Raw genomic sequence first — 18320 nt, forward strand, 5'->3', positions numbered from 1 at the left:
TAAAATTCTGAGAGTCCCCTTTTCTGACCTCATCAGATGCTGAATTTCACTCTACTACACCCCATTGTTTGGAAAATGAGTAAGTGCTGATTAAATCCCATTTTGAACAGACCATGAAATAAAAATGATGCCTCAGGAATTCACAGAGTTCCCTGCACTGTCATTCTGTGGTGGGACGTGGATGGACTCTGCTCATTTTTCTGTATCCACAAAAGTCCCCATATGCAATCTTTCACCTGGTGACCCAAAATTCCCACTCACTCCCAAACACACAATTAATGAATGTACAATACAATCACTGCCACACACGCAATCACACACACAAATACTCACACAAGCACACCAATGTCCTACAGTGGAAAACTCACCTATATGTAGAAACTCCATTCCAAAAAATCACTCCTGGAAATTCACTGCACATCTACCCTGAATACGCACACACATTTCTCCAACAGTGTGCAAAGTATGTTCCACAGAAAGAGTACAGAGCAGGGCCTGTGGAGCCAATGCCTGGTTTAAATCCTCACTAGCTGTGTGACCCTAATCCCCAAGTCCCTGGTTTTCCTAAATTGTAAAATGGGGGGTGATAATACTTTTTTAAGGACCGACGTGGCAATTAATGAGTTTAAAACACGTAAGGCGTTTAGATCAGCACTTGCAAAGTGCTAAGAGTTATAATTATATTCCTCATCGTTATATGTACCCGCCGCTTCCAAAACTTTATACAAAACTGTATGCGCTGAGGCCGTGTGTGCAACTAGTCTCCCGTCAGCAAACACACAGCCATCGCAGCACTCGTCCGCCCTGAGGCTCTGCCCACCGCGCACAGCCTCCACGGGATCCCAGAAGCGCTCGCCCAGGCCGTGCGCACGCGCGACCCCGACACCTCCCGCGCGGGGCAGGAATTTCCCACGCAGCCCAGTCAGGCTCCCCGCGACCCTGAGCCTCGCGGCCCAGCCCACCTCCCTCTGGCCGGCGCTCCCCGCCCCCAGCGCGGCCACTGCCGGGGCTCTGGACGTCTCCGTCCCGGATTCCCTTCCTCCATCTCTATCCCCGCCCCGGCCCAGCCGGCTTACCTGGGGGGTGGGATGGGAGGCCCCGCTGTCCGCGCCCAGCCCCAGGTCCAGGGACGGGAAAGCGGCCGGACTAGGGACTGGCTCCGCAGCAACCCTGGGAGTCCCGGGTCGCGGCCGAGGGACGCGGCCGGGCACTAGGAAGTGCCAGGGGCCTGGCCGCTCCACCCCTGGGAAAGTCCCGGCTGATTGACAGCCCGCTCGCCCAATCGCGCCGCTTTCCTTGGGAGGCACCTCGGCAGCCGGAGTGGGGCGGAGGGAGGTAATTCGCGACCGCCGGAGGTTTTGGGGGGCCGGGAGATTGGCGTGGAGGCTGCCGGGTACCTCATCCCGCAGGCTGGTCCCTCGAGGGCCTTGGCCTCCCCTCCTCCAGCGCCGCAGCCGGGGCCCGGAGGGCCTCTCGCGGCACTCCCCGCACCGGAAGTCCCCGACCCCTGGCCCCAGAGCGCGGCCTGGGGCCACCTGGAAAGCCCGAATTTGAGAACGAAGACGAGCAGCAGAGACCACCCAACTCCACCCTCCTTGGACCAAGAGCGACACAGGCCAGGGCGGGAAGGAGACTTGCCAGAAGTTACTTAAGCATCTGGAGCTAAACTAGAGCTCAGGGTCCCAGAGCCCCGGCCGGGGTCCTCTAGAGTCTTAGCAGGGCCCAGCAAAATTCCGAGTTGAAAGGACACTTGAGGAAGCTTGTTACTGATAACTTTTTTTTTTTTTTTTTTTTTTTGCGTACTTACTGCTCCACTTACTGTAAGTGCTTTGCATGCATCACCTTCTTTAATTCGCACCACCACCACAGTTAGGTGGCTTTTATTTCCATTTTACGACAAATAAGTTAATACGTGAGCCACAGAGAGATTAGGTAACCTCATTTGTGTTTGAGTTAAGATTTAAATGAGCAAAGCCAGAACTTGCTTTTTACCCTACCTAAAATATATGTGGTTAGGGGATCCCAACAGTCTGTGGAATTTAACAGATCCGTGAGGAACAGTAATTTACTTTGAGATTGAGAACACTGCATATACATATAAAAATGTGTATATATATGTATCCTATCATTTTATCTAAAAGAAAGATAAGGGAGGAAGGAAGAAGGAAAGAAAGGGAGGAGAAAAAGTTTTAATTTCAAAAAATGTAAGGACATAACTTAGAATAAAGGACAGCTGTTTAAACTGGGCAAATTTGACTTATGAAACGACCCATTTCACTGGAACTGTTGAAAAATTAGTTATTGACAGGCCCTTGTCCTTGGAAAGAATTTGGGGAGTATTTTGTACATGTCCTCATTTTACAGAAGGGGAGACCTGACAATCAACCTGACTGTGATGAACACTCCCCCTCCCCCCCACACCCCCAAACACACACACACATTTACCAGCACCTACCTAAGCACATGCCTGAACCAGGGATTCTCCTTTCAGGCTTTGTAACATCCTGGGGGTGCCTTCAGTTATTTCAAAGATGTTATCAAAGTCTCCAAGCAACATTAATTCTAGTTCACTTTAATTGTGAAAATAAGAGCTCATCTACCCAGATTCTGAAGGAAGATATGCAAACACCAGACAAAGCCCATGGTGTCAGTCCCCAAGGGGACAGGAGACCAGGAGATAGGCATTGGATTGGGTTCACCCAGTTGCTGTCACTCATCATCATCTCTACCCATTAGGTCCCCAAATGTCAGTTATCTTCCTCTTCTTTTTCTATTTCCCAATTTGCCTCTTGATGAAATGCTTTCTTCCTGATCCCAACCCAACCCCTACCCACCAATACTGAATTTATTTTTAGGATGAAGGGTCTCCAATTATTTGCATTTTGTTTCCACACTATTTCAGCTGTTTGTGAAATGTCTGACCCTAGAGAGCTGGGCAAACAGTTTCATTCCCCAGAGTGTCAGATGACTCCTAAGTGGGCTTGTTAGATAATGCTCTAGCATTACTTTAAAAGGTCACACAGTCATCTTTTTTGGCTGATTTCTTAGTTTTGAGTAATTTTTCTTAACAGTCTCAATTTGTGTGAAAACTCATCTCTTCAGAACCATGACCGCCCCCACCCCTTCCATCCTTTTAAGTCTTGGTTTGATATCAGAATATGGCACCATGTTAGAGGTCATGTAGACCATTGAGCACATACCCCTATTTGATAGGTGGGTGAACTGGAGCATCAACATAGAAAAGGACTTGTCCTAGGAACACACGGTGAGTGACACAGCCAGGATTGGAACCAAGGTCCTGGGTGCTCTTTCCATTGCACTATGTTGTCTGTAAATTATCATGGTTTTTCTCCCTTTCTTACAGAAATTCATCACAGTCATTATGAACACAGGTTATGGATCTAATGGGGTTCCAAGCCCTGTTCATCCACTTACTACCCAAGTGACCTCCTTAAACCCCAGGTTCCTCTCTGAAAAATGGAGATGAAAATTAAATGAGATAATGCAAGTAAGGCCCAAGTTTTGGCATGTGGCAGGCACTCGAGAAATGATGTTCAGTGGTTGTATGCTCTGGAGAGGACTTCACCGTTAAACCCAGGATTGCCACCTTCCCAGGTTCTACCCCCACCATCCATTTCCCCTATGGAACCCTAGACCCTGGGGCTTTTAGAGGTGGGAGACAGCCCCTAGCCTAGCACCCCCACCACCCTTAGGCCTGGAAGGGGGTTTCCAAGTCAAGCAGCTGGGCCTGACATTGGCAGCTGAGTGACTCAGGCAGCTGGGAATCTCTTGCTCTTCCAGAGTGATGACAAGCAGCTCGCAAAGCCCCACAGGGGAGGAGAATAAACTGCCTATGTTTTATTTTGTTTTGTTTTAAAGTATGCAAATTCCCAATCTCCTCTGGGCCACTCCCTCACCACCTCTACCAAGGCTGCTCCAAAATCAGACCTGACTCTACATTTGAAGGAAATTTTAAAAAACAAAACGAAATACTGAGTTAGCTCTAGACTAAGTGCCAGAAGAAGGGTATACACAGCATAAAAAAAAAACATGAAAAGATAGTATTTATGGAGCAAGAGGAACTAGGCTCTAAAATTCTTGACCTTCTTGAGCATAATGCTCTAGATCTTGCCAACTAACAAGAGGGAGAATTCTGAATGTCAGTTCTGAAAGGGTCCTTCGAAAAGATCAAAGGCAGGCTTTTCCTTGCAGGGATGGAATCAGAGGGCCAGAAGGGGCTAAAGAGTTGCTGGTCTTAACAGAGAGTTCATGATAAATACCTGGGGCTCCAAGAACAAGGATATTTCCACACACCCCACTGACAGGGAAATGAAGCTTCTAAATCAAACATACACAAGCCTTGTTCCATTTGGAGAAATTTTAAATTGGGGCCTTAGCTAGAGGTGAATGAAACATAGAGTGAGCCCGTCAAAGAACTAGGAAAATAACAATCCTGGGTCCCTTCCTTAGACCCAGGCCCACTCTCCATAGCCTGAGGCATTCTCAAAAATGTAAATCCCTAGAGTAGATTCTAGGTGCTTTTTGGTGTTGGGTGTGTATGTATATGAAAGAGATAGGGGTGATAATTAATTGAGATAATGCATGTCAAACACATGGTATTGCTGAAATTATACCAGGAAGTCATGGTATGTTTTGTAAGAAGTAAATAAGTGAACAGAGTGCATGGTGTCAGCTTCCCTCCCTCAGCTTGAGAAGGCATTTTTAGTTCTCTCTTCCCACACTCCAGATAACTGCATGAGGGCATGGGTACAATGCTAAGATAAACAATCCTTTGGCACAAGAGACCTGTCACACAGGGAGTTAAAGGCATGGGCGCTGGAGTCAGACAGACCTGTGTTTAAAAGCTAGCCATGCCACGTACACCTTGTGACCATTCTGTGCCTCAGTTTCCTCATCAATAACATGAAGGATCTACAAGAGCCTAATTCACAGGGTAGTGAGAATTAAATGCCACAGGGCCTAGAGTACAGCAAAGGCTAGTGAATGGCAGCTATGATCGTTCTGATCATCAACCCTATGAGGTGGGGAGGGATTGTGTATTTCCTTTTTCCAACAAGGACCCTGAGGCCCATATGGCTGTGGAACAGATTGCCCCAGACCTCACAGAGTGTTCTTAGAGGAGCCAGGTCTAGAAGGCATTTCTCCCAAACTTTTTTTCTCCAGGGTCTTTCCTGTTTTTCTCTTTCTCCATCCCAACTCTTTCCCTGTATCCGTGGGCCTGCCCAATACTCCACGGTTTCCAGAGCACCGCTGGAGGGGAGGAAACAGCAAAGTGACAGTGGGGGAAATTCCCAGCCTCTGGCCTACGTGGCCTAGCCAGGCCCCTCCCACAGGTCCTGGGAGCCCTGGGCCTCCCCTACTCCAGCTTCTCTCCCTCTGCTCTCCCTTATCCCCAGGTCAGGGTGACAGGCCTGGATCTGGGTTTAGATTAGATCCAAGCTTGCCTGCCCCCTGTCATCCTTAGGGAGGTAGGAAGGGGTTACTAGGCCCAACCCAGCCCCTCAAGGAGGCAATCCCAATGGAATGAGAGCATTTCCTAATCCTGGGTAGCCCTAACATGGCTCTGGGAGAAATCCTCTCTCAGCCCCACCCACCTCCTCCAGGAGTCCTCTCCCAAGCTCTCCTCTTCCAGCCCCTCCTGACCCTCCCTGCATTCTTCCCCAGCCCAGAAGCCACTGTCAGACTTGGCTTCTCCTCCTCACCCCTCCTAGCCAGGGACTTCCCTGGGCTGGGCCTCTGACCAGCTTTGGAAAATCTGGACTGTTTGTGATCAAAGAGGCAGCTGTGCTGCCACTTCTGCCAGCCTTTTGCCTACTTCCAGGGCCCTGGGCTCGCTAGTAAATGTTCAGCCACCAGCCCTAGAAGTAAAGCAGGAGGGAGCGCACTCGAGAGATCCATTTGCTCCAGGAGTTAGGAGGGTCCCAGCCTTCCATCATGTTCCCCGGGTGGGCAGAGTGGAGCCCTCCTGATCCTTTCCTATCTAGGTTTCCACTTCTAAAGCACCCAACACACTCCCATCCCTGAAAAGTCCCACACACACAGGCACACACACATTAACATAATGCCCCACTCAGCCACATAAATGCACTTGCAGACAGACAAACTCACACGGACATGCACATATACATGATGATCTATCCGACATACTCACAAACATATACTTTCTCACACACACACAAACACACCACCATGTCACACTTGTGGACTTATTTTCTTTTCTTAGGAGAAGGATAAGACAGAAATAGGTCCTTCTCTTCTTTTCCTTTGGAAAACCAGCAACAACAGGAGAGAAAAAGACTGGTTGAGAAGGTGGGGCAAGAAGAGAAGAGCAGGAAAAGGAAACAAGAGATGAAGGGAGAGAAGAAAGAGAATGGGGCCAGGCAAGCAGATAGAGGCCCAGAGCCCAAGACCTGGGTGGGGGAAGAGCAAGCTGGGCAGGGACAGGGGAGGCCAGGTGGCTCTTGGCACAGAGCTGGGAGGGTCTCATGGCCTCGGGACACCCCCCCCCTTCCCCCCCGCCCCGCATCAGGGCCCGTCTTGATATCCTGGCCCATTCCCCAGTCTGGGTCACTCACCTGGGGAAGGGCAGGAGAAGGCCAGGGTGTGTGCAGCAGGGGCTGCCGCTGTGAAGGCTCCTCTGCTCTCTGTGCTTCTGCAGGAAGGAGGGCTGGGCTGGGCTGACTTTTAGGCAGGAGGGGAATTCCCCGCCATGGAGGAGCCAGCCGCCAGGCAGCCCCACAAGGCCCAGCTGAGGCCCCATCCCGCCCCCCCTGGCGGAGCACAGAGCCCTTCTTTGTCAGTTCCCCACCTGTTGCTTCCCAGACTGGCTGTCACTCCTGTGGATTCCAGGGAGGGGAGGGGGCTCTGGGGAAGAGCTGGAAGCCTGCTGATGCCTGGCTGAGGTGGGAACTGTGTCACAGGGGCAGGGACAACCGGCCTTCCTTCCCTGGGTTCTCCCTTATGAGGACCTCTATTTCCTCCTTTGCCTAGGGTGGGGGATTCCAGTCCCCAGGGCCCCCCAGGAGGTTGCTCCAGCTGCCCAGCCCACATCCTGCAGGCCTTACTCCTCTCCCGTCTGTTTCCACTTTACCTCCACAGGGAAGGAAGCCCTAACGCCCGCCCTCTGTGCTGGGTCTCACTCGGATGTGGAGGAGGCCCAGCTCTGCATTTATTTAGCAGCTGGGCCCCCAGGACAGGCTGCTTCCCATCCTGAGCCTCCGCGACCCCATGCTGCAAGACGCAGCTGAGGAGTTCTGCCTCTTGAAATGGTAATTAAAAGACATTTGTTGGTTTGCAGAGGTCCCTTGTGAACTACGGACTGAGGTTCCTTATCCTTTGAAAAGATGCCTGGGAAGGGGATGGAGAGTGGGCCATCTCGTTAAGCTGGCTTTTATTGACCATCCCTGGTTCCCAGAGTTCCTTCTTTTTACAGCAACAATTATAGACCACTGAAGATTTAGGAATGGACACATCAAACCCACTTCCTGCCCTCTCAGAGCTCACAGACTGAGCTGCATTGTCTAATTCCAGAGCCAAGTAGCCACATGTGACTATTTGAATATAATTTAATTAAATTAAATAAAACTCCATTCAGTTCCTCAGTAGCACTAGCCACATTGCAAGTGCTCAGTAGCCACATGTGGCTGCCACACTGGACTGCACAGAACATTTCCAGCATCGCAGAAAGTTCTATTGGACAGCATCGCTCTGGGGGCTGTAGGTAAATGGATGGTAAAGGGATACGTTTTGACAGGAGAATACTGGAGGCCACAGGAGGCTTCGTGTCAGATTCCGGGATCCATGAAGTCTTCCTGGAGGGAGTAACACCTCAGCTGAGGCCTGAAGGGAGCCAAGCAAGAGCCTAAGGAAAGGTGTTCACAGCAAATGGAATAGCGTATGCAAAGAGAAGAGAGAGCAACTTCAGGGAACTGAAAGTTGTTCACTCTGATGGGGAAGTAACAGGTTTTTGCCTGGAGAAATAAGCAGGGCCAGGTCATAAGGGGCCACTTTCAGTCTGGGGAGGGCCACGGGGGCTTCCAGTAAATCCACTCGTCACCTACTTTTGCACCTTCAGGTCTGGATTACACCGGGAATGCTAGCCAGATTACCTGGCCCAGTGGCCTCACTTTATAGATGAGGAAGTGACGGCCAGACAGGGAAGTGACTTACCAAGTGAGTAAAGGCAGGGACTTCCTGACTCCTCATCCAGTGCTTTTCTCACACAACATTCAGTCCCTCAGTCACACGGGCCACTTTTTCAAGTGCTCGGTAGCCACATGTGGTGGGAGGCACGGTATTGGACTGCACAGATATTTCTGTCACTGTAGAAAGTTCTATTGGATGAATGGCACACACCTGTGGACTAGACTGGAGACAGAGGATGAAACCCTGTACATGGACCCTTTTCTCACAGGGAGTAAAAGTACGTAGTGGGCATGCTACCCTCTCTGCCCTCCGATACCAAGTCCTAGGGCGTCCCTCAGTCCCCTCCCCAAAAGCTCAGAAACAGGAATTGGGGTGGTGGCAGGACTCAGTGTTGGGTAGAGAGACCTGGTTCCTAGTTCCCTTCATGAAGCCTCCTGGTGGCCTGGGATCAGCCCCTGGGGTCAGCCGGCGCTTTCTGTGAAATTTACGAAATGACCTGAGGAAACGGATTACATGTGATTCCTCATCAATATCACATGTAATTCAACCCCGACAGTCCAGGATTGTGATATTCTCTCTATACATGATAGTTTCTCTCTGGTGGCCATGAAATCATAGGTCATCTGTGAGCTCAGGGAGTCATAAATTGTGGAGGAAACTTGAAGGGCTAAGGAGGTTCAAGGAACAGAATCAAAATGATCTGCAGTCTTCACTTAGGAATACTTAACTTGTACATCCTAGGGAAAGATGAGCTCCCAGATTTCCCTACTGAAATCCAAGAGCAATCCTCTGACCTCGCCTTTTCTCCCACCTCTACCCTCTTCCAGCTACAGATTCCCTAGAATTGTCTTCCCTGCCCAGGCCATGCAATAGATACCTAGGAAGGAGAAGCCCCTGGACTGGGCATCAGAAGAGCTGAGTTTGAGTCTTGGATCTGCTGTGTGACCCTTGGCAAGTCCCTTCCCTTCTCTGGTCCTCAGCTTTCTCTTCTGTAATATGAGGGAATCAGACTAGATGGTCACTGAGGGACCTTCCATTCTGACATGGTAAGAAAGTCGAAAATTTCAAAAGGAGAAATCATGGCAGGCCAAGGTGGTCAGGAAAAAAATAACACATAAACTAATATTTGTGCTTTACCAGGTGCCGGGCACAGTACTAAGTGCTCTTCAGTGCATGGTTTCATGCATTGCTTATAAGAACCCCAGGAGACTGGTACTGTTATTTTACAACTGAGGAGACTGAGGCTCCTAGTGGCTTAAGTTGCGCACTAATAAGTGGCACAGCTAGAGGTCAAACTCAGGTGATGTCTCTAGGGCTTACCTGGAGGAGCTGAGTCCTAAGCCCACACTGAACCTCAAAAGATGGGTGAAATTTGGATACACATAGGGAAACTTTCAAAGGACCACCCCTTTAATACTTAGTTATCCAGCCCCACCTCTCCCACCCTGATATCGCTGGTCTTGCTATTGATTTTGGGGGCACAGCATTGGGCCAAGATCACGATGGTCATGCAAGAATTATTTAGTGAATGAATGAATTTCACTCCATGGGTTTCCTGATTCACCAATTTTGTTCAAAGCTCCCCCAGGGCAGAGAATTAGAACCTAGCCTCAGGACTCTGCAGGGCCCCTCATAGACCTAGAAAATCAGACTTTTGGGGAGTGAGGTGGGGCCCTAGGAGCTACATCTTTAACAAGCTCCCAGGTGGCCCTGGTATTCAGTAGAGTTTGAGAATCCCAACCTCCCAAAGCTGGGTCTTTCAACTCTCAAGTGAGAATTACCTGCTTGTATGTAGGAGCCAAGGAGTACTACCACCATGAAGCAGCGAAAGGTAACAAGGATGCTTGTCCTTCTCTGGGTTACCAAACATCAAATTCATGACTTTTGCAAAGTCCCACTCAAACCAGTAAAGTTACCTTCTTCTCTGAACCATGAGGGCAGGCAGCTAGAAGAGGTCATAGAATCATCGCTTTTCAGGTGTCCGCAGGTTCCACAGCCCAGCCAGAACCAGCATGTCCTCCCCATCAACAAGTGGTCACCCAAGTTCTGCTGATATACTTCCAACGATGAGGAGCTCCCTACATCATTGGTGGCACATTGCCTTGTCCTCTGCCCTGGCTTATCTAAAGCTCAGATCTGCCTCCTTTCATTAGCTGGTCATTGCCCTTAGGACAAATTTTTATAAGGCCTTAACTTAAATGTGCCCACTCTGGAAAGTTTGACAGAGTGTGTGCAACTCAGTGGCTGAGCACCTGCTTTGCATGTATGAGGTCTTGGATTCAATCTCCAGCACCTCTTAAAAAAAAAAAGAAAAAAGTTTTTCTGATCTTCTCTCACCCCTTCTGCTTCCCTCAACCTATGGCAGGTACCTTGTTCTGCACTTTCAAGGCCTCCTCTTTTACTCTTTTACTGCAACTGTAATAAAATTATTATTAATCAGGTGGTTTAATGTCTGTCTATCCAGTTAGAGCAGCAGTTCCCAAGTGGGGGCAATATTGCTGCCCAGGAGACATCTGGCAATATCGGGAGACATTTTGGTTATTATTAATACAACTGGGAGGTGGATAGGGTGCTAATGGCTTCCAGTGGGTAGAGACTAAGGATACTGCTAACCATACCAAATACATAGGACAGATCTGTCCTGAAATGTCAATAGAGCCAAAGTCCTGTGCCAGTGAATGAGCTCCATGTGGCTAGGAATTATTTCTTCTTTGATCTTTACTATCTCCCCAAGCCTAGCACACAGTAAGTATTCAACAGATGCTTGTGGAAGGGAAGAAGGGAAGGAAAAATGCATTATAGGATGATATGCTAGAACCACATCAAGTGTGGCAAAAGTATACAATGTCCCTGAGGTTGGGAAGAGCATAGGATTCCGGAGATACACGCAGTGAGAGGTGAGATCGGGAAGAGAGATTGGAGACAGGCTTTAGGGAGTCATTAATAATCAGCTAAAAAGTGTCTCATTCATTCTGTTAGCAATAGGGGCCATGGAAGGCTTTATTTCCACTAATGAATGTTTTTGAAGCTGAAAATGATGTATTCAAACTGGGCAGAGAAGTAGGGACAGTGGAAAACATGTCTTGAGGAAGATTTGACTAATTAGTAACATAGGCCTGGAATCCACAAGATACCCCCCCTTGTTTTGTTAATACGTGTGGACATCCCTGTAAATGAAGAGTGGGAAGCAACATTTTGCAACTGTGAATGAATGGATAGGTATTTTCCCCAAGCCCTTTGAGTCCATAAGCACCTGCTAGGTGCCAGGTGCCCAGCTGTCCCTGACTCAGTGTGTGATCTCAGCAGTAATTATCTTTCTCTGTTCCTCACTTTCCCTTTTTGTGAAAGGGGATCCATCTTTTTGCCAGCTCTGTAAAAATGGGAATAGCCATGTGCATAAAAGGGGCATCCGTTAGGATAATTTCATCTCTAGTATTATAGGCTAGGGGTTTGCCAACTTTAGTGCCCACTAGAATAATCTAATCCATTTGGTCTGGGGTGGGGCCTTAGACTGGCAGCTCTCAGTCCCCACTGCATAGCAGAGTCACCTGGGGAGCTTTTTAAAAATTAAGATGCCTAAGACCTGCCCCAGACTAATCAAATCAGAATATCCAGAAAGTGTGAACTGGACATTGGTATTTTTTAAAGACTCCCATGTGATTTTAGGGTGCGATAGTTCTGAAGCAGGTGGTCCCAGGATTTCATTGTGCTTGGGTCACCATAGTCCCCACCTGTTTCCCTTTTTGAACCAAGGAAGATGCTTTCTCAGAATCAGGGGCAGAGACCATGAGGACAACAAATCTTAGAATTTCTAAAAAATTCTCTCCAAACAAATCCCATTTTCTGTGGAGCACAGAACATTTTAGGTGGTGGATGTGAGAGGAAAAATTAAAGTAAGTCACTATGAGAAGAAGAGGTATGAGATCCTGTCAGCATTTAAAAAGTGGGATTCAGGGATGCATTTTGCAAAATTGTGCTTTCCAAGGAAGCAGATGCAGAGTGGTATGTTGCAAGACTTTTTTCAAAGGAAGAGGATCCAAGGACAAATGTTGCAAGACTGTACTGAAAAAGGAAGTGGCTTCTCAACACATCAGAGCGAGAACAAAGCTTAGAGGTGAACTTGACAACCCCCTCACTAGTGGGAAGGGGAAACTAAGGCCCAGGGAGAGGTGGGCATGTGCTCAAGGTCAGGTAGGGAGTCGCTGCCTGAGCTAGCATTACTCTCCAGGTTTCCTGTCCACTTCCTGCTGGCTGCCTTTTCCTCTCCTCAGTTATGTATCACTTCGCTGTCTTACTCCAGGTCCCTAGCTCACCCTCCATTCCCTCACATTCCTCGACAGAGCCCAACCTCAAAGGATGGGACTAAATGTGTGAGCCTGGATGGGCACAGATGACAGGAGCTGAAGCCAGCGGTGGCTGGGGCGAGCTCGAGCGGAAGGAGCAGTGTCTGATGACGCGGTCTGACCTCAGAAAGGAAGCCTGGTCACCAGGGGAATTTCCCTGGGTGAGGTCTCATGTCTATGCAAATATTGCACTCCAATTAACCTGGACCCCGGGATGGGATAGGGACAAGAGGAAAGAGGACACTGGGGAAGACAGGGAAGGGAGGAAGAATAGAGCTGGCATCTAGTGGGTAGAGACCAAGAAGAGTGCCAAGCAACGAGTCAGACTCTTTAAATGCTTAATCTCATTCTGTCCCTAAAACATCCTCCAAGGTAGGTGAACTGGGAACCTGTGGCCCAGTGAGGGAAAGCTGAATTGCCCAAGAGATAGCAGTACATTCCAACCCCAAGGGGAGACCCGGCCTCAGGGAGAGGCAATGATGATGATGATGGATTTAGTGATGGTTCTGCTGCTGCTTCTCATGAGGGTGATAGTGGTAAGACCTGAAGTCTAGAAAGGTTTCATTTTAGGTTTCCATCTCAGCAGGGGATTCTTATCCTAGGAACAGCTAAAAGCCATTGGGAAAGTAGTGACTCTGAGTCTCCTCGAGCAAATCCCATCACCCTGGTTTCCCACGGCCCAATTGGAGAGGGTATGGCAGCTAGCACTGTTAGCCCCTTTACTGCCAGTTTCTAGAACACTCCTGGAAAAGTGGATGGAATAAGATGGATGCTTTTGAAGGAGAATATTTCTCTCTTGCTGCCTCTTTAAATTTCACTCACCTGGAGTACTACCACCTCCAGGAAGCCTTCCTTGGCCACTCTGCCCCATCCCTAAGGCTCTCCAGGGAGCTGTTTATCTCCCTAGAGCAGGATGGCAAAGAGGACCAGAGCTCAAACCGGGCAAGGTTTCTCCTTAGTAGTGCCTGGTTGTTTCTTCTGTCAAATAACTTACTCAGGAACAGGCAGGACCCTGACTTCTGGAGTTGTGAGCTGCCCACTAAGACTATATGCCAAGGAAAGCCTGAGTGTGTACATGCCCCAGTGAGCATGCATGAAGAGCAGGTTTGGGTTCTTGTGCGAGGCATTTCCTTTGTGGCCAGTTATATATATGGACAGCGTCTCTATTTCTGCTGGTTACCACAGTGTATTTGCATTCAATATTGTCTTTGTGGGCCTAGTATTTTGTTTTTCTCTATGAGGTCAACAATGTGTGTTTCTGGGTGTGCATTACCAGCAGCATGTGTGTCTTTGTATGACCAGCCGTGTGTTTCTGATTCTGGGTGTGGCTGGCAGTGATTTAGAATTCTGTGTGATTAGTATTTATGGGCTTTGCATGGACAGCACACATGTGGGAAGCGGGGATGGAAATTGCTGGCCCAGTATAGGCTTGCTTGGGATCCCTGTGTTGATGCCCGGCCTTCCCTGCTTCTCCATCCAGCCTTCTCAATCCTGCCCATTGCTATCTCCAGGTCACGTCCATGGCTGCCCTGGTGGGGTGGCTGGAGAAGGGGTTGTGGCTGCAGCTGGCAGCACAGTAGGCAGGATGGAAGAAGTCAGATGGGGGTGGTTAGAGAAAGGAGTGGAACAATTCCACAGAAGGAAATGCATTGTCTGGAAACTTCTAGAACAGCTGGGCCTAGGGTAGGGCCCATTCCCAGGTGAATCTTGGGACTTCAGTTGTTTTTATGTAGATGAGAGGAAGGCGGTGGGATGACCTGTGGCCTCATATCCTGCTTTTTTTTTTTTTTTTTTAGGACATTTCCATAAATTTTGATTCTAAGAGTGGGGGTCTGGAGGAAGAATAAGGTGGGAGGGATGGAGAATGGCAATATAAATATGAAGAAGGATTGGAAGTTGGTTGCTGTATGATTTGGAGTCATGCCCTGCTTTTAAAAGCACTTCCTGCCTCTGGGTTGCCAGGTAATGATGCCTTCTAGACACCTACCTCCCCTTCTCTCACTCCCCATAGCAGGCCAGGGCCCATTCCCTTGATTTCTTGCTCCCTAATGCCTTTCCTGTCTTTCCCATCTTTTCTTCCTCGTCCAGGGCTCGTGCCCTCAGCCCTCCACCTCTGGGGAATAACTGCAAGTCTGCCACCTGGTCTCCCAGCTGCGGGCTGTCTGCTCCACGCTGGCCCCCAGAGCCGCCTTTTAGAATGGCCATCTCATCTCGAGTCATGCTACTCCTCGTGCCTGGCAGCTCAAGCTCACAGTCCCTCGCCTAGACCCAGCACTCTGCACGCCCTTCCCAGACGGGCCTCCTCACACGCTGGCTGAGGGGCTCGGGCCCCTGGGACAAGTCCCCCTCGCCTCCACTTGCCCATCTCTGCCTTTGTTCAAGCTGCCATCTCTGACTAGATTTCTCTATCTCCTTCAGTATTTTTTACTGTTGAGTCTCTCTTTTTTCAAAAAGATTTTTATTTATTTCTCCCCCCCCCCCCCAGTTGTCTGCTCTCTGTGTCCATTTGCTGTGTGTTCTTCTTGTGTCCACTTCTATCCTTATCAGCGGCACTGGGAATCTGTGTCTCTTTTTGTTGCGCCATCTTGCTGTGTCAGCTCTCTGTGTGTGCGGCACCACTTCTGGGCAGCCTGTACTTTTTTCGTATGGGGCAGCTCTCCTTACAGGGCAAACTCCTTGTGCGTGGGGCTCCTCTATGTGGGGGACACCTCTGTGTGGCACAGCACTCCTTGCGTGCATCATCACTGCATGTGGGCCAGCTCACCACACGTGTCAGGAGGCCCTGGATTGAACCCTGGACTTCCCATGTGGTAGGTGGATGCTCTGTCAGTTGAGCCAAATCCACTTCCCTTTCAAGGTGTCCCTCAAATGCCCCCCTTTCCAGGTAGCCCTTCTCAAGTCTTCTGTGGTTCATCGGTGGTCTCCATACTTGGCATGTCCTTGCTACTGTGCTTGGTTGAAAAAAAAATTTTTTAAGATTGTAGATTTATTTCTTCCCCCTCCCTCATTGTTTGTGCTTGCTGTGTCTATTCATTGTGTGTTCATCTTCTTTTTAGGAGGCACTGGAACCAAACCAGGGACCTCCCATGTGGAAGGGAGGCACCTAATCGCTTGAGCCACCTCTGCTTCCTGCTTTGTTGTCCCTTGTGTTTTCCTCCTTGTGTCTCTTTGTTGCATCAGCTTACTGCGCCAGCCTGTAACATCAGATTGAGATCTTGGCTCATCTTCTTTAGCAGGCACTGGGAACAGAACTCAGGACTGCTCATGTGGTAGGCAGGAGCCACACTGCCCTGGTCACATCTGCTTGAGTCACATCTGCTTCGCTGGTTGAAATTTTTAACATACCCTTCACCTACTTAGCTCTCTGGAGATAAGGGCCATTGCGTAAGAACTCAGTAACTAACAGAAGCTATTGAGAATTCCTCTCTCTGAGCCTGTTTTCTCTTCTATAAAATAGAATCAAGCAAATGTTTCACAGTTGGTGGTGGGGTGATGTGTAGGAGCCGTGTGGTTGTTGTGCATGTTTGCGGGTTCACAGCTTTTGCTGTGTAGTTATTGTTTGTATGTTTATGAATGATAAGCGTCAACAGAATTTTTTTTTAATGAAAAAAAATGGGGTCAAGTCTATTGTAGTAAGTAGCTGGCATTGAGTCCTTACTATGATCCAGATAGTGTTCTCAGAGTTATACATGCACTGCCTTATTTAATTTTCGCAACAAATTGTGAGGCAGAAATCACTGTCATTCCCATTTTACAGATGAGGAAATTGAGGCATTTAGAAGTCAAGAGCCTTGTCTACTTCTAGGTGGTTGACTGGAATTTGAACCAGGTCTAACTCCATATTATCTAATCATTGAGTAGAGTGCTCGGTTATGTAACTAGAATTTACTTGCATAACTCCAGCCATAATGTAGGGAAGGCTCCCTCGGAAAACCTGAGGTCTGGTGGGAAGCGGAGAGGCAAGTTTGTGGGTCGATTTACCGCTTCAGAGTTCTGAAATAAGGGTTGGGTAACTTGACACTTCTACTTCCCAATGTCAGCTCCGCCTGGCTTCCACCATCAAGAAGCAGAGGGAGAAGTGTCATAGGGAGAGGGGAGAGCAGGACCTGGAATCAGGAGACCCAGGTTCTAGCCCCAGACCCAGCCCTTGCTAATACCAGGGTCACAGCCCTGTTCTCTGGTCCCGTTTCCAAACTCGTGAAGCACGAAAGTTGATTTGGATTATCTCTAAGATCATTCCCAGCTCAGTCAATCCATGTTGCGTTCTATGTTTGGGTAATTTGTTTCACCATTTGAAGCCTCAGTTTCCTCATCAGCAAGATTTGCACTACCTCAAAGGAAGTAATGCCAGCGGAGGCAAAGCTGCTCCTGTGGCAACTTACCACGCAGCAAAGCTGAGGCACAGTGAATAGCAGGAGCTTTTAGTAAATAGTTCCCGCACTGCACTCCACCAGTAGGAAATACGGCAGCGGTGATTCCCAAATTGCTGCTTTCCACTCAGATAGAAGGGCAACCCCCTTCCAGCCAGCAACTTCTTTTGGATTTTTCCTCACAGCCCCAAAAACCAAAGTTGGCTCCTACAGATCCAGAGCTTCTGAAAAGGGTTGACCCTGAAGAGGGAAGAGTATGGCTCAAGGCAAGAGCAGGGGCCATGAGGAGCCCAAGAGGATGACTGGTGCTGACACCCACCCTCAGAGGGTGAGAAAAATGAAGAATGTAGACAGCCCTGGCTGGTTAGCAATGCACTGCACACAGGCCAGGGGTGCAGGGGGCCAAGTTGTGTCTCTGTTGTTAATTTCTAGGTGACTCTGAACCAGTCACTTCCTCCCTGTAAAAGTGATAGCTGTTCTGTCTGTAACTGAGGGAAGGTGGCAAGAATTTCTGAGGCCCCTTCTACATTCAGGACATCACAGCCCTCCTTTTCTCCCAGTTTGAGGGGTGCAGTTTTGGCTTCTGCTTTCTCTTCCCTTTAGTTTTAACCCTGCCACTTCTCCCCGTTGAACTTCGGCCACAGAAACAAACTCTGGAGTCATTTACTGGTGTTTTGAAGAGGGCTGCATGGGAGGGACACTCAAATGGAAGCATCTTAGATTAGGACCAACATGAACGTGGTCTTCTCATCTTTAGTACCTAGCATAGGACATGGAACATCAGAGCCATTCAGTAGGTATAAGTCTCATGTGCAAATGAACGAATGGGTTGCCTTGGATTCAAAATATTAACTATCCCTTCCTCTACTACACTTTCAAGAAAATGCAGTTGGTTTTGCAAGCATCTGCTTCTTCAGGGGATCATTACACTGGCCTCCCAACTGGCTACCCTTCCTCCATACTTCAAAAGATTTATTTATCCCTCCTCCCTCATTCCCCCCATCCTGCCCTGTTGTTTTTGCTGTGCTGTCTTCGCATTTGCTCTCCTCTAGGATTCACTGGGATTTGATCCTGGAGACATCTGATGGGGAGAGAGGTTCCCTGCCAATTGCTCCACCTCAGTTTCTAGCTTCTGCTGTGCTTCACTCTCCCCTTGTCTCTCTTTTGATGCATCATCATCTTGCTGTGACTCACTTGCAGGGGTTACTGGCTCACCACGTGGGCACTTGCTTGCCATGTGGGCCTGCATTCTGTTCTTTTTCACCAGGAGGCCCCAGGGATAGAACCCAGGTCCTCCCATGTGGTAGGTGGAAGCTTATCACTTAAGCCACATCTGCTTCCCCATACATCTTTCTTAAATGCATCTTTAGGTGCATGTCTTCCCTGCCCAAGAACCTCCAAAGGTTCCCCTTGAGTTGGAAAATAAAATCCTAGCATTCAA

The 18320-nt window shown here is 48.8% G+C and overlaps 1 protein-coding gene across 7 annotated transcripts in view; it reads right to left on the reverse strand.

The window, feature by feature from the left end:
* The window catches only part of TNIP1 (TNFAIP3 interacting protein 1), a 53862-nt gene extending 46776 nt beyond the window's left edge, over positions 1 to 7086 (reverse strand). For 2 of the 7 annotated variants that reach the window (XM_071210790.1, XM_071210789.1), the window contains exons 1-2: positions 6830 to 7086; positions 6597 to 6673 (exon numbers count right to left, since the gene is read on the reverse strand). In XM_071210790.1, the coding sequence (XP_071066891.1) occupies positions 6597 to 6673; positions 6830 to 7071 (319 nt within the window). In that variant the 5' untranslated portion in view covers positions 7072 to 7086. Of the gene's footprint in view, positions 1 to 1076; positions 1488 to 6596; positions 6682 to 6829 lie in introns of those variants that run through there. The other 5 variants (XM_071210793.1, XM_058281045.2, XM_058281047.2 and 2 more) reach the window with 4 other exon arrangements.
* Between the last annotated feature and the right edge of the window lie 11234 nt (positions 7087 to 18320).

This window comes from Dasypus novemcinctus, chromosome 2, assembly GCF_030445035.2.
Source record: "Dasypus novemcinctus isolate mDasNov1 chromosome 2, mDasNov1.1.hap2, whole genome shotgun sequence".
Taxonomy (NCBI): domain Eukaryota; kingdom Metazoa; phylum Chordata; class Mammalia; order Cingulata; family Dasypodidae; genus Dasypus; species Dasypus novemcinctus.